The sequence below is a fragment of the Parasteatoda tepidariorum genome, chromosome 5, assembly GCF_043381705.1.
Source record: "Parasteatoda tepidariorum isolate YZ-2023 chromosome 5, CAS_Ptep_4.0, whole genome shotgun sequence".
Lineage (NCBI taxonomy): Eukaryota > Metazoa > Arthropoda > Arachnida > Araneae > Theridiidae > Parasteatoda > Parasteatoda tepidariorum.
The window spans coordinates 22,597,327-22,615,102 of NC_092208.1; the positions used below are offsets into that span (position 1 = coordinate 22,597,327).

Here is a 17,776-nt window from a genome sequence, read left to right on the forward strand (position 1 = left end):
ATATTTCTTCTATTATATTTTAAATTTTACAATTTACTTTTAATATGTGCTGTGAAAATATAAATCAGATTTACTGTAAAAAATGTATATTTTTTTTGATGAAGAAAGTATTTGTTTCTATCAATTTAACATAAAATGTGGATAAAAGGTCGGGGTTAAATAAAGTCCAAACACTAGAGAACCCCCTTAAAACAAATCCCACTCAAGTCGGCAAAGCTTCGACCGGTGATCATCTTTTGCGCAGACTCTCTGTGTCTCAGAATCGACCATACAAGCACGTGCAGTCGCTGACTGCTTCTGTTCATCAGAAATCTTCCAGGCGTTTGGACCAGCTCTTCAGCATCATTTTTCACACCGATGCTGATCGAAGCAGAACTTAATGAGAATCACAGTTGTCTGTAACTTCTTATCGGTTTCGCTGCGCTGTGTGGTTGTTCGTGAACTAGAGATGTTGGGTTAAAGTTCGTTCGTGGATATTTAAGAAAGAAATATCCAACGCACATATATGATATAAAACTTTAGTCGTACAATATACAAACTCTTTTTTTAATGTGATTATGTACTCCAAATACTATTAGAAAGTTAAAACTTATTGAATATCTCATTGTGATTAAAATGGGTTAATTAATGCATCTAAAAATTTAATCAATAAAAAGTTATAGAATTTTTCCTGATATAAAGAAAAATAATGAAATGACAATTTGTCTTTTGGATAGACTTAACTAAAATAACCATTGAGAATATTGGAATGCTAAATTTCAAGCATGGTACTGGATATAGGTTTTAAACAATGCGTCCCGCATTGTTTATTTGTGGTGATAATATTTGGATTAATATCTAATTGTAAGTATACTATAAAATATATATATATTTTATTTTTTAATTTTCTTGTAGGGCAATTTGGAATAAATGCGTACTTCATTCATGCACAATTTATTATACATGAATATATTTCTTAGTTTTTCCCGGTTTCTATGAATCAATATTTACACATGAACCATTACACACCTGTTCCTCAAGTATGAAATTTGTTTGTTTAAAGAGGAAGTTTGTTGAGAGCTTACAGGAACCACTTCATCTATTAAGAAATGGCTTCATACTTTTTTCTACCATTTTGCCATGAAAACGAGAGTTTGTAATAAAAAGAGAATCAACGAATTCTCGAAAATTCAGTTTCGAAGTATTTTCGGAATTCATAGGATTTTTTTATTAAGAAATTGCCCAAAGTTAGAAAAAACAGACAGTCAGTTGAAGCTAGATAAAGTAAATTTAGAGATAATGAAGAAGGTTTAAATTCTATCTTTGTAGATCTGCTACAATCTGACTTGGCAATGCTTTGCAAAAAAGCAGGAAGGGCATTGTTGATATATCTACACCATTTTCTTTGAATTACATATTTTCTTTCCAGATAGGATTAGGTAACCTATTAGCCCGGTGTCATCTAATTATGATGGATAAACTCCTACGTTAGAGAACCAAATCCCCTTATGCTGAAAAGCAAATCTTTGGTAAAATTACTGTACTTTTATAGTTATACTTCTTTTAGTAAAAAAAGAACATAATTCTGGTACTAAAAATATATGGTGTTTTGACTATTAATTTGGTAATTTCTCAGTTTGATGGTAACGGTTTAGTGGGAATTCTGGTTTTCAAATTTTCAAAGTTATGCCTCTTATAATCACATTTTTAGAAAAAAGTATAAAACTGGAGCTTAAATTTAACCAAATAAATGGTTTTTGCGCCATATTGCAGAAAAAGCGATGAAATTACCAAATTTTATCGAATTTACTCCTAAACAACATGGCGATGAAAACTAATGTTATTATTAATTTTACTAAACGCCATTACCGAATTGCTTTGGTAAAAATTACCATGATTTTTGATGTTTCCATAGGGTCAGCAACAGTTTTTACTTTCTAGTAGTTTAGATCATACTTTTTTTTCAATGCTCCATAATTTTTTTTTTTTTGTGAGAATTTCAGATTTTGGAATGTATTTTGGGGAATCATCATTGTTATATTACTTGTTTTTTTTAAATATTAAAAAAGTTTGCATTTATTAAGTTATATACAACCTATCGTGTCCAAATTAAATGTTTCTTACAGAGCGACAAAAAAAAGCTTCCATTTCGAATATCTATATATTAATATTCAGTTCTCGTTGTCAAAATTGCTTTGAACAGATCATGGAATTTTTCAATGTTCTAGTAACTTTAAAATTTTCCTTGTGCGTCTGTTTTTGTTTTATTGTCATAAACTTTTTTCAAAGCATTTGATTAACTCAATACCTTAATTCAATACTTTAGCAATTGGATAAATATAATTAAGCTTTAATTTTATAAGAATTTTTTGGAGAAAAAGTAACAAGTTTCGGTAACAAAGTAACAATAACTTTATACGACTACCATAACCACTTAAATGTTTTCAAATACCTATAAGCAACTTAATTTTAAAATTAAGTTGCTTATAGGTATTTGAAAATTTTAATTTGCAGAAATTCAATTTAAAAAATCTAAATTTCTTCTCAAAGAATATTTAAAATATAAGCAAATACAAACCATGCTTTCAGCTAGAACTTTATAAGTAATTAATATGTTTTTAAAGCTTTTCTACGCAGATTTCAATTAATATAACCAATACTTTGTTAACATTTGAAGATTATTTGTATAAAAATTGAACTTTTTTGTTTTAATCTTCTATAAATTTCGTTTTAAGTTCATTAACTATAAATAAAGCCAACTTACAGAGCCAAATATATTATACTATTATTATTTCGTGTGATCTGCGATTCTGTAATTACATGTAGATATTTATAAGTTCTGAAAGTGCGAATTTGTGACTGTTTTCTTTTTAATTAACGTATTTTTTAAAAATAAAACAATTGTTGTTTCTTGCTCTAGAGCTTACATAAGGTTCTTTTTGTCTGTGATATGATCGGAGTGGGATATCTAGGTTTTCAAAAAAAGAGTATATTGTTAAGACAACGTCAATATATTTTATTAAATTTAGCATATCTAACTTATAAATGTTATTCATGACGACCGAAAATTTGGGAAAACAGAACGACATATCTTATTCAAACTACTTTTCTTATATTGTTTAAAGGAATATAGTTCACACATTTATAAGTGCCCCCATTTTAGTGACTTTTTCAGAATATGAAGACAATCTCGTGCTATGCCCTTTTTTTTGCTTTCACAGACGCAATGATATTATAGCACCCATTAAAGCGTCCTCAGTAACTATATTTTTCATAATCTTGTGACTAATATTTTGCACCAGTGGGTTTAAATTTTGTTAACATTCAAATTATTTCGGAAGTAAGTGTCAAGCATTTTTTCCACAAAATTCCTCCAATGATAATGAGTTATTTTATTGGATATTCAACGATTTAATTATTAAGCCAGATTCTCTTATTAATATGATATTTAAATTTGAATTAAGAAATAAATAAAAAATCACAATTCACAATTACGCAAATATATATATATACAAACATGGCAAAATAAGGATAAATTTTTATGAATAAAACGTAAAGGCTATCGTCAGGACACAATTCTTTGCAAGAGTCATTTTAAAAGAAATAAAGAATAATTATCCTAAGATAAAAATGCTCCTTATAATGTGTCTATGCTTCGAAACAAAAAAAAGAATATTGAATGTAATCGTCAAAAAAAGAAGAAAACCGAAGGCAAGCTTACCGAAATGCAATAAATTAAAATATGCGTCAAAATTAGGATAACTAATCATACAGTTAAAAAAATTGCAAAGGAGAAAAAAGCATAATAATTTGCTTTAACCTCTATAGTGTAAAATAATTAGTAAAAATATCAAATAAACTAAAGGTAATTCAAAGATACGAGATAAAAGAATCGTAATTTTCCAAAAAAAGTTTGAGCTAAGTAAGAATATGGTAGGTGACTTAAGTTTGAATTTTTAACAATTTCTGATTTTTCCTGTACAAAAAATTTTCGTTCGCAATTAAAATTGAGAAGGATATTAACTTTTTATTTTCTTTACCAAATCATTTTTTAAAGGCAATGGTAAAAAATATTTAAATAATCATTTATTAAACATTTTATCCGATCCAATGAGTAAAGTATTTTTTCCGTAATAAGAAAAGATAATTAAGTGTTGCTAAGCAGGATATGAAGACGATTAGCTCTTAATAAAAATGCATCTGTTTTTAGACAGCTATTTTTTAGTATTTAGCGGAAAAAAATTATTTTCATTTTAAATTACGACATTGTGATAGATAATTTATTTTTTTATTTATTAATGAGTGATCAAGGAACATATGAATCATGGTGAATGTCAAAAAATTGTCTGAGAAGAAAAAATAATGATTATTTGAAACAGTAATGAAAAGCTTAATAATTGATTTAATCAGAAATATTTGCAAAAACTCTAAAATTAAGAAATTCAGTACTATATGAATTTTCTTTCGTCTTGAAAAGTAACACAACTTTAAAATCTAAAATTAAATTTAATCCTAATATTTTTAAATGCTATTGTGCAGCATTATTGGAGAAATGTTTGTAAAAACTTCTATTCTCAGAAATTCATCTGAAAAACTTTTAAATTTTAATCTTCATTAAGTTATTAATTATCGTCAGTAACATGATTAACCATCAAACAAATTTCAAATTTATTTTTTGTAAAGAAACTTTCTGAATTATCTGAAATTTTACAGAAAATAATAATGAGAAACTTATTTTTTTCTAATAAAGTAAAAATTCTTCATTTATTCTTTAACATTTTATATTTCTATTTACATATTCTTAATGAAATATACATTCTTCATCAATTCTATATTCTTTATAAATTATGCATTATTTTTATAGCTATACTATATACATAGAGTAAACTATTACGCATGTAATATCTATAAAAAGAATTTTCAAAAAAAATGAAATAGATAAAGTTCAAACACCGATGTGATCTTTCACTTTTTTTTTAAAGGAAATTCTCAGTTTTCTTCCTTTAGAGGTTTTAATTCTTTAAAGTTCTCGATAAAATTACACAATTAATCACACAATTTACAGTCGCAATTTTGTTTTGTTCAAACATATTCTTTTAGACATTACATAGAATTATCTTCATTATATTTCAAGGAAACTAAAATACTAACTTGTTTTTCTCTTCATATAAAGTCGTAGTTTTGAACTTTAACAGCTATGTATTGTGTTGAGAACCTGCCGGCAGTAGTAAAATAATAAATGAAATTCGGGACTACATCAGCAATGGAGTTTCGAAGCAAACATTTTTGTAAAACGCCACCATTTTGTACATTTTGTAAAGATTTCTAAATCAAATTACGGTAAAAAGTTCTGTCACCCTGAATGCAGCATCCTCAAAATCACTTTTAATGTGAAGTCTATTTTTAATTTAAAATTTTCGTTCAATTCTATACCGTAATTCTTACAGTATTTTATTAATTACAGTGATTCAGTTATAGTTATTTCTTACTATATACCTTATAATTCGATCGTCAAAATTTACGTTAGAAATGAATTTTACAATAAAAACGAACAGACACCTTGAGTGCCAGTACATCTTATCGTAATTGGATACAGAATTTTTTACAGAATAGCTGATGTGCTGAGATACATAAAGAAACACAAGATAAAATATTTTATTAACTCCCCTGCTTTAAGTATCACAAAACTATTGCCCCTTATATATCAATTACAAGTAGAAACATTGTAAAAATTCGATGTTCGATATGCAAAAACTTTCTTCGTTATTGACGAAATCACTTCCAGGTATATATTGAGATATAAATAAGAGCAAAAATTTCTCCTAAGAGACAAATTAATTATCGTTGCTTTTTCGAATAAATTAATTTAGACGAAAATGAAGAAATATTTTGTCATTAGATTATTTTTGTCCAAAAAGAAATTAGAAAAAAATAACTCGTAATGCATAATGTATCGAATTTTCCTAATAATCACTTTATCGTGAGCACCATGTGGGTAGATCAATGTCAACCGAACAACTCAAGAAAGACACATAGAAAGTGAGATGAATTGCACACTGGCCCGAATCGAGATTCCAACCCTGAATCTTCCTAGTACAAAACCAACTCCTTGACCATCCTATAGTACCTACTCCTGATTTCCGCCTCGACATTCTAGCTAACAATCTCCCTCAATGGGCTGCGATTAGGTTCTGAGTTGAGGACACATTTTCGTCATATATTTCAGTTTTTTCACAGAGCACATAATTTCGTGACGATATGATTTTTATAATTAACGAAATACAGCTTAAGGATTGCTGAATTGTCAAAACTGAGAGTTTTATTTCTGGGAATGAAAGTCCATATAAAATGTTGAAAGAACTCTGTCTGACGTTAATTTGATTCAATTTACATTTGCGTTACCCATACCGCCATACCGTGGCAACGCACTTAGCCACCTCTTTTCAGACTCTGATATCTTAAACGCCCTGAAACGAATTTCATCAGAAGACGTAGACAGCACCCAAGCTGTTGCCCCCTCTCCAAATATCACTCCCTCACCACACCCACGAAGGACTTCCAGCCCAATTTTACGCGCACCTTGGTGTATATACGCGTTGATCGACATCTTGGATTTAACTCACCACCTCTAAGATCTTCACTGATCTTATGAGTGATGCATTAAAAAACTGCGCTACCAGAGTGTTGCATTTGCGCTACATATAGTTATATGAAACGTGCTAAGAACGTGCTAAGAACGAAGTCACGAAGAAAAAGCTTTTTATAGACTATGTTAAATAGATGGAATTAAAGCCTCCGTCTATGTTATTAGAAATAGCTATTTAGGACGATCAATTTGTTTTTTGAAGCCATCTAGCCAAACACGGAAGAAATCTGTAAAAGATATAGCATTGTAAGGAAATGGCAGACGAATGTTAAACAAAAATCATAACTTTTACATTGATATGGTAACGGTTTACCGAAAATTCTAGTTGTGAAAATTTTAGTTCTGGTTACAATACATTTAGAAAGAAATACAAAACAGAAAATTAACCAAGTAAGTAATTTTTGTGCCCTATTCTAAAATATCATAATAAAATTACTGAATGTTATCACAACTTATAAAAGCATATTTAAGTGTTAATTTAAAAAAAAAAATTGTTACCGAAGCAGTTCGATTAAAATTACCGAGCTTTTTGGTATTCCTGCAGAGGTAGAGATACTTAAAATTTACCTTATTCTGTTAGATTTGATTATATTTTAACTTTAGTTTTTACCACAATTTAACACTGCAGATTCATATCTGAAATAATATTACCTTCTGCACACGAAAAAAAAAATCAGAATTAAAACCAAGTATGCGAAATAAAGAATAAACATATTTGAACTTTAGATGGGATTTGGTGAACATTCGCTGAGAAAAAAATATGGTCAAAACTACCTAAATATGATAAAATTTGTTGTATTTCTTGCACTTTTGGAACACCAAAACACTCACGGCAATTTTTACGGAATCGGCTTGGTAATAATTTTATAAAAATTAAGAATAAAATATGGTTTTATGTTCTCTGATTATAAAAATTTCACTAAAATTTTGTAATTATATGATGATATCTTAAAGCTCAGCACAAAAATCATTTATTCGGTAAAATTCACTTTTCAGTTTCATTTTTTTACTAAATATTTCACTTTTTCACCATGTGAACGGAAAAACTAATGAACGAATGGTTTAAATACCGTATATTTTGGATAAATTAACTAGATTTATGTTTGTTTCTTTTACCAGAAGTGTTATTACTATACAGTACGGTAAATTAACAGTATTTTTTCTCAATGTACATGGTCGAACCTTAGACGTAAATTAAAATTTTAACTATCCCACAAACTGTTGAGAAACTATTAGAGAACAGTGCATGTTATGTACTACAAAAGTTCAAACCTTTGGTAGTTTCTCAAGCAATATTATGCCCGTAAAATCATAAGTTACCAGCAAAATATTGTGTAAATATTTTTTAGTGTTCTTTGTTATTAAACGTTATCTTCATAATATTCATATAAGTGAAAAATAATTTTTTATTGGAAAATCTTTCAAGAGTTTTAAATAATTTAAAATAATACATGTTTCATCCCTGAAAGTTTTGAATAATCTGTCCATTATTAAAGTATTTAAAAAAAGTTTTATCGTGCTTTTTAATTACTATATGCTTATTTCAAAATTTCCCCCTTTATGCAGGGAAAGTTTTAAGCATTTAATTCATTCTTTAAAATTATGCTTTTTTATGTCATCATAAAAAACTTTTAATCCTGAATATATTTCTTTACCATTAACATAATTGCCTCACATGCTGCTTGATAACTAAAATATCTTAAAAGATTACACCTGTTTTCTTAATAAGTGTCTTAAATCTGGAAAAGTTTTTCCTCATTTTTAAAAAGTAAACGGACATCAGCTTGTTATTTGCTGTAAATTATGCATAAAAAGCAGTGGGCGAATAACTTTATGTTTCTTCAAAAAGAATATTCTTCAGGAAGTTATGCAAATGATTTACAGTTGATTTAGAGTGTTGGTGTTTTGATTAAATGATTTAGATATGCAGTTCTGCAATGGCACTTTATCAAATTGTATATTTTTCTTTAAAATATAAGTAAACTTTTATAAAATGTTAGTTTTCCGTGAGTTTATTTTATGTTATTTTCAGTAAACTGATGCGATGTCTAGACAACATTTTTCATAGTCTTCGATATTATTTAATAAACATTAAACTTTTCTAAATTTCTATAAGTTATCAAAAGCCAGTAAAATTCGACACAAAGTGAATTTATAAAACTATGTTTTTGTCTCAGAAGAAAAAATTTTATTTCCACTTACAAATTTCTATATACATGATATTTTGAAGAATGTCTTATTCATTTTACAGTTAATTTTATCGGTGCACGTATTAAAATTGTTTAACAAAATGAATTATGTAAAACTTAATCAGATCTAATTACAAGTCTACTACTTCAAATTTGTGTGTCGTGGAAAAATTTAAATTCCAGCAAATTCAAATTAAATTAATTTAAATAGGAAAAAAATGAATCGCAATAATATATTAATTTGAAATATACTTATTATTTTTTTATTAAAATGCTGCAAAAGCTTGGAATACACTCCGTTGCAGGGATAAATACAGAAATAGCAAAAAATTGAGCATATTTAATGTAAGGAAGAAAAAAAGGTCCAACCCTGATTATATTTAGCTCCAATATATGCACTTTCACAAACTAAGAGCCAATCTTAAAGGTTTATGGAGTTAACTGTTAATATGCTAATCAAACAGAATTCTCTTCCGTCAACATTGTTTTTATTTACTAAAAATCAATATTTTCTTAAAAATATAAGCATATAAGTAAAAAATAATAAGTATGCAATCTTAAGAATTATATACCAGAATATATTGTAAAAAATTCATTATCAAATTAGTGTCAAAAAGTGTCAACACTTTTGCATCATCCGTAAAATTCGTTTTACTATAAAATCCATTTTCGCTGTTATTATACAGTAATATTACAGTAATGTTTTGTTAATTAATGTCATTCAGTAAATACTGGGAAAATTGCCATATGTCAAGTTTTTCCATGTTTTTTTAAAAATAGTTTTTAAGGTGAAAAGATACTGGCACCCTGAGTACTTTACTTTTTTTACCGTAATTTGATCTGAAATTTCTTACAGTGCATATAAACACTTGAATTGTTTACAAGAATAATAAGAATAATTTAATATTGTTTGTTAATGTCAATAGAAGTAAAATATAAAAAATAATGATAGGAAATATAATTAACTGAAAATAATTTGATTAATCGATGAGAAGAAATCAACACGAAGTAGTTTTACTAAAGAAAGAGACTAATAACATTAAAACCATTGTAATAGAGAACTGTGTCTATCATTATGTAATTGAGATATATCTACATAAATATATTAATATTTTGAAAATTTATATGCATCTCTCAACACATAATATCTAAACATTTAATATTTACTTTATTTTTGTTCTTTTATTTGTTCTGTTATATTCGACATTTATAAAATGCAAGCTTATAAAACAATGATCTCATAAGCGATAAATAACTTTTTCTGTATTAATGATGCAAATTGTTACAAATTAGTAATGAAAATTTCAACTCTTTAATATCATCTCTGCAAAGTGTAGAGTTGCCCACAGGGTATTTTTTACTAGAATTTTAATGGTTGATAAATTTTAAAATAGCTGTTTAGTTTTAAATATTTTTATTTCATGACACGGGTGTGGCTCCTACATTTTCTATTATAAAGAGAACTTTATTAGAGAGGTTGAAAATGAAGCTAACAAGTTCCAATATAGCTCGAAAATTTGAGGGCTTAAAATGAAGACTTAACTATAGTAACTATACCATTGATTACCTTAAAATAAGTGCAAAAAAACAACAGTGCCTTAATATAGTCTTTTAATTTTTACCAGAGCAATGCTGGTTTCAACATCAAGTTTATATACACACACACTTTAATACTTTTGACGATTCAGCAATCTTTCAGTTACATTTCGTTAATTTTGAGAATCACGTTATTCGTGACAGAACAGGAATTCTCTAACGTAGATTGAAAATGTTCCCTCAGCCTCATAGCAGTGCAGTGTGGAAGATACTTATCAAAAATGAAGAAACTAGAAAGAAAATTTGACGATCGAAAATGAAGTGAGGAAACGTACTGACCGGCATGTTTAGGGATTATGGAGTTGTCCTCATACCAGGAAGATCCCGGGTTCGGATCCCGCTTCGGACATGGCCATAAATTATCTATCTGTCCTATCTGTTGTGTTGTTTGAGTGACATCGATAGATTGAGTGACTGATAAAGTGATTGTTAGGAAAGTTAGTCATATTAGGCCCAATGAGTCCCTTATTTGTGATTGTCTTAAAAAATAAATAAAGATTTTTTATTTTTTTAATTTTGACGAAATTTATTTTCTCAAAAAAGTGACGATAGTTATTTTGTCTTTTTTGCAAAAGTTTTCTCAGAGCATATACTCAGAGAAAATGGTTTCGACAAAAACGAATAAATATTTGCAAAATTTAAGCATCCATTTTTTAACAAAATCTACAAATGCATATAAATTTTCTCTTTTACGAAAAAATAAAGTTACATGAACAAATAACATTACATTTTCATGCTTTCGTTTTCTAAAAGTGTATTTCGAATATTAAAAAAGATTAATAATAAATTTTTTTCTCTCACAATTATAGTAAATTAATGCTTCAGGTTCATGCATTTTCAGCTTAAAATCAAATCTCATCAATTCATCAATCAATCTCATCAATTGCTTAAAATCAAAATTAGAAAGAAAAAAAAGATTAACGCCGACGTTGCTTTTAGTTTCTTGAATTTGGCAATGGCATAAGGTGCAACACACTCTCCTACTTTTGATAATTTTTTCAGTATTTATTCTGAAATTCTTCTACATTTTTCTCCACAAAATAAATTCCGCAAACAACTTAAATATGTAAACATATGAAATGCTTAAAAAACGGGTCAAATGTTTTCAAATTCTCTAAAGGTTTTCTTTTTCTTCTTCAAAAACTGTCTATGAGAGAAAATCATATAAAAGAAAGAAAAAAAAAACAACATGACTCCTATACTTATGACATTTTATATATCCCTTATGATTATAAGAGCATTTTCTGCAAAATTTGTTTTCTAATTCTGTTATTCTATAGATGAAGTTTTATAATAAATTAATTTGCTCGATTACTATCTTTTAATTAGATTTAATACAGAAGCCGTTTTGTTACCATTAACGTTTTGACGAATGAAATGAGTTCTAAGAATTTTGCTTTCAAGCATAAGATTACCATAACAGTCTCAGAATGAATCTATCTGTTAAATACTTATTTATATTTCGATTGCTAAATTAGGTTGTTTAATGTTTTATCCTTATTGCTATTAAATAATCGCGCACGAAACTAATATCTTTGAAAAATTATATACACTTTTCTTTTCCATACTATTCATCGAACATATGTTGAATTGGAATAACCTTGCATAAAGCTTATTAAAAGTTAAATATACACTCATTTATAGTGCTTATTCAGACTAAAATCAAATAATTGAGACTCTATAAAGTTTAGAGAAAGTTATTCATTAAAAAGCATCGCTTTGAAATTTAAATTCTAACTAAAATATAAAATATGCATTCATAGTGTGAAATTTTTTTAACAAAGTGATAAAAAATACTTACTAATACTTAAGTATTACTTTTACTTTCAAAGTCTTTATCTTTAATAGTGAAAGAAATCGCGTTATTTGCTTACAAATATCGTGACATTGTTTCCCAGTATAACTTGCAATTGTACTGAAACAGTTTTTTTTTTCAATTCTAATCTATCATGGTGTTTCGCATAAACATTTAACGCCTGCGATTTTGATTTGAAGAAGTATCCTAACCGGGGACAAGAACTGTGTTTCGTTTTCTCGGATCGCTTTCAGTGGGTTCGTTTTCTCGGGATGCGGGGCTCGGCCCACTTCGAAAAATATTTACTCCTCCTCCAAAAAACGAATCGATTAAGTAAAAATTCATTTTCTCATGGTGATTAAAATATATGTTTGTCTTCGAATCTGACATTCAATCCATCACACAATTTCGATTCAGGAAATCCCCTATAATTAAATTCATATCTATATGCATGTGAGACTGATTAGTAATGACAATAATTTATGTCAAAAAAGTTGCTATTTCTTTGCTATCATTGCAATAAATCGAACATATTTAACACAGGATGAAATATTCGAAGAAGTAATTCTAGTAAAAGACCGTAATTATGGTTCTATCCCCTATAATTATGGTTCTAAAAACCAAAATAAACGATATTTACACCATTCATTTAGTAATTCTCTTGTACTTATGCTAATAGTTTACAGGAAGCTCTGGTTTACGAAATTATAGTTCTTATTACCACGCATTTGGTAACAAAAAAACTAAACTGAAAAGTAAATTTTACCGAAGATATGGCTTTATGCCCTGCCCTAAAGTATCATAATAAAATTACCAAATTTTATGATATTTATCAAATTTTATGACACATTACAAACAGCACTTTATTTCTTATTCTTTGTAAAATCATTACCAAATCACTATGTTAAAAATTACCGATTTTGTTCGGTTTTTCAATCGAACCAAAACAAAACAATAAATTTTACCATCTTCTGGTAGTTTTGCGCCTCTCAATTAGGAGAACCGGGTTCGAATCCCAGCAATGACTGATCGATACCAAATCTTCATCCGGTTTGCTCCAACCACAGTGATGCCATAAAATACCATCAGTGGCTGACTGATCAGGGGTTAGAGTCTCCTTACCGTCAAGCTAACCTTGGGAGGATTTCATGGTTTTCCTCTCCATATAACGCAAGTGCGGGTTAGTTCCATAAAAAATTCCTCCACAAAAGCAAATTTCTCCGAATACTTAATCTAGGAGTTCCTTTTTCTTCTAGATTGGGTTCAAAATAACAAGGCTACCGAGTTGAACATCCGTAATTGTAAACAATAAAAATTGAGTCTGCTGTTCAACGACGGATATGAAATTAAATGCTTTTTTGATCAGTGTAGATTTTGAGACTGCGTAAGAAATTATATAAAATAATTTCAATCGAATGAATCGAAATAGTATTTTAAAAATCATTTATTATCAATCAAGTTTTTATAACAGTTACTATGCTTTTGGTACCTAAATTTAAACTAAATTTCAAATTCTATCTCATATTACAAAACCAAATTTTATTTTTAATTTCGTTAAAATCACCCCCAACGAGCTTCTGTAAAGGAAGCCAAGTATTTTGGTGTTCCTAAAGAACTAGAAATTCTTTAAATTCTACCTTATTATGGTAGCTTTGATCACGTTTTTTTCAGTGCACTATCAAGAGAAGTTGTGAAATGCTACCGCATGATTTTTCGAAAAATCTCTCCTCTTGCGTCGTGGTATTTTGAAATCTGTTAAGATCTTTATGAAATGCAACGTTGTCACTATAAATCGGATAGCAATTCTCAAAAGGTGTTCTATACAACCCTAGGATTCCGTGGAAAGTAAACAATGGCCCCCGAGGTTTTTAATTTTAATGGTAATAATTATATGTATATCTATGATCTTAAATTATTCGGTTGCTTATATGATTAAATATTTCGGTTGCTTATATGATTAAATATTTCGGTTGTTTATATGATTTTATGCATGTAAAATTCAACAATGTTGTGAATAAATTTTGAAAAGTGTAGGCATTCATATGAATTTCCATAAATATTTCTTACGGACATCTTCCATTCAAAATGAAATAACTAAATTCAAGAAAAAAGAATTACATTTCTTCAATTCTACGTTCGTACCAGTTTTTTTTAAAATCATAATTAAGCCTATTTCATTCATTTTAGCATATAGCAAGATGAAAATTATAATATTAAATATTTCGTTCTTCACATTAAATACACATGGCAATCGGCGATCTTTCTTTGGATAAGGATTGTATATTTACAAATCGCTATTGATTATCCACTAAAAGAAGATCTATCGTTTAGGTTTCCACTGCCGAAAAATATTAGTGTCCACTGTGATATTTAATATTTGACACGATTGATTTAGTCAAAATTTTAAAATAAATCAAACAGAATGATATATGTTAAAATAGGTTAAAACCTACTCTAAAAAAATAAAAAACTGAGAGTAAATTTTGTCGTCGTTTATACGATGAGAAAAAAAGTATGATCATAAATAACAGAATATGGTAAAATTTACCCTGTGTCTGATTTATTAAATACGACAATGAATTTGGTAGAATTAAAAAATAAAGCATATTTTTATAATATGTGATAAAATTTATTAATTTTATGATATCTTAGAGCATGTCGTAAAAGCCATTCATTTTGTTAATATACTAGATTTGTATTTTTTACGAAATGTGTGATAAAGAACTAAAATTTTGAAAACCAGAATTCCGGTACACCGTTACCATATGAACGGAAAAACTACCAAATAATTATTTAAATATTCTTTGACCAAAAATTTCATCGCCATTCACTATGATAATGAAACCAGTATTTTTTTTTCTCTGCATACCCTTAGTAGCCTCAATCATCCATTATCTGCGGAAATACTCTCATTGAGGTTTTCCTGATCTTTACGGAAAGATAAGGCCATGGCATACTCAATTTTGAAATATGATCTCGTAATATGCTTGACATTCTATTTCATTACTCATTCCCTACTGGCATTTTTCTCTTGCATTGACCAAATGTGCCAATCCTCTATGAGAGGAAAAGTATGCGTGGCAAAAGAAATAAACAGTATTTAGTGTTTATCAAAATATTGCTTTTTTATACCATCGAAAATGAGTGAGAAACTTGAGAATTCAAGAACATAAACATTGCAATTATTATTGGATGAAATTTGAACTTCGTTTTGTGCCATGGTTTCAGATATTATATCACTCAATATCCGCAAAATGGGTGATTTTAGGGATTAGTATTAATTTTACATACTACTTATAAAGCAATACGTTAGGAATAAAATACGAAACGTAAGCAATAGTTTTTAAAATAACACTGATGTTTCGGAAATTTGCAATACGTTAAAGGAATTGTCAAAAATTATTATTTGTATGTCTCACTCCGAATTACATTTCGTGTAAGTTTGTTCCAATGTGCATAATTCACAATCGTAATTTTTACAAATACTGTAAGACAGGGGTGTCAAACTCGCGGCCCGAGATGAACATTTTTGTGGCCCAGAATATATCCGAAACAAAGTAAAAATAAAATGGAAATGCGAATTAGAAACGAAGCCATCATATAAAATTATAATATACTTTATTTATAAACTATACGGAACATTTTAAATTGTACGCGCGAAAATGTATAATTCTAATTGGCTGAAATGGAGTCCGTTTCACACTAAGCTATCAGTTAGATAGTACATATTCAGGTTTATTCCACTATAGCAAGGTACGTTGGTTATCTTACGCCAAGGCTCTCAAACAATTCTGGGATGCGAAAGAAAAAATATGTAAGTTTTTACGAACTATAAATCAAGATACAAGCTTGTTCTCCGATCAAATATGGTTGCAAGATTTATCTTTTATGGTTGATAAACCAAACACTTATCCGGTTTAAATTTATTGTTACAAGGCAAGGGTCAGATCACTACGAACATGCTTGACATAATTAAAAAAGCATTCAAATGTAAACTATTTCATTGGGAAAGGCAACTGAAAAATGAAGATTTAACGCACTTCCCAACGCGCAACAAGAACAAATCTAGTTCAGATGATACTGCATCCTATAAAAAATTGGCAGAAAAAAAAATTTAATCTTAGAACAGATTTTGAAACAAGATTTAAAGATTATAATTCTTTGGAAGACAAATTTTGTTTGTTTTCTTTGATTTTCTTAATAAATAAAGAATCAGTATCCAGTTATATGCAAATGGAAGTGATTGAAATTCAGTGAGACTCAAAGTTGAAGGCAAAATTCATTAAAGTGGGTGTGCTTGAATTTTGCGAATATTTACCGGCAAGGTTAGAAAATACGCGAAAACTCACATATGAAATTATTTCCATGTTTAGAAGTATTTATTAGTGAGAGCAATTATTTTCTGTTATGAATGGAAATAAATCTTCTGTCCGAAACCGTATTAATAACGCTCACATTGGGTCAATTTTGAAAGTAGTCTCGGCCAATAAAATTTCTCCTGAAATAGAAAAGATAGTAGCAGAGAAGAGATGTGAAGTATCAGAACGTAAACAATAATTTAACTTTATACATGTTTATTGCTATGTACTATACAAAATAAAAATATTTGTTTCGATGAACATTGATTTTTTTTGCGGCCCACCTAAAGTTAAGCATTGTTTATTTGGCCCAAGTTAGCTTTTGAGTTTGACACCCCTGCTGTAAGACATTTAGGATCAAATTACAGTTTTAAGAAAAACGATGCTTTGGGTGCCATTTTCCATTTTTAATCCATTTTTCTATTTTCTATCAAATCCATTTTTCTGTGAAATATATTTTTATCGTAAAACATTATACGTAATTTTTACATTAATATTTATTTAATTAGAGTGATTCGGTAATTTCATGGTAATTATATCTGGAATCGTTAAGGTATATCAGATTTTATTTGTCTTGTAACACACATTTTCTGGAGAAAAAAATATTTTGAAGTAGAATAAACCGGCACCCTGAGTGCCAGTTTCTTTTACTGCAATTTATTCAAACATTGTTACAGTAAACATGAGTGCATAAAACATTTAATTACGAAACCAATTGTTTTCATTAATATTTGTTAGTGTTTATGCATTATTTGAAAATTTAACTTTTAGGGGAATATGTACGTTTCACCAAGTAAAATGAATGTTCAATGTTAGAAACGCTAGATAAAAAAAGTATTTTACCCTAATTGATGATTTAAACATAAAATGGACAATTTATAAAGGAAACTTTCTTTACTTAAGAAAAAAGTAAATTTATTGCCACGTTTAGATTAGGATATCAATGCAAAATTGATTCTTCAAGCATATAATTCCAGGAAAATAATGTACAACCAATGTACCAAATTTATATTAGTAATCTTCCGTGAAAAAAAACCTGGTGATTCTCTTAAGAATTTAGAATACTTCCCACTAAAATCAGTTACTACAATTTACCCAAAATCTTTTTTCAGAAAATTAAAATCTTCTTAAAAACACACTGTCTCATATATATATATATATATATATAAAATAGCCATCAGGTTTTAAATACACTAAAAACTTTAAAAAATGT

The 17,776-nt window shown here is 28.3% G+C and overlaps 1 protein-coding gene across 1 annotated transcript in view; it reads left to right on the forward strand.

Moving 5' to 3' along the window:
* Positions 1–299: 299 nt before the first annotated feature.
* LOC107442815 (neurotrimin-like) overlaps positions 300–17,776 on the forward strand; it is a 31,408-nt gene continuing 13,931 nt past the window's right edge. The window contains exon 1 of the mRNA XM_043043251.2: positions 300–843. Within this exon, the coding sequence (XP_042899185.1) occupies positions 765–843 (79 nt within the window). The 5' untranslated portion in view covers positions 300–764. The remainder of the gene's footprint in view (positions 844–17,776) is intronic.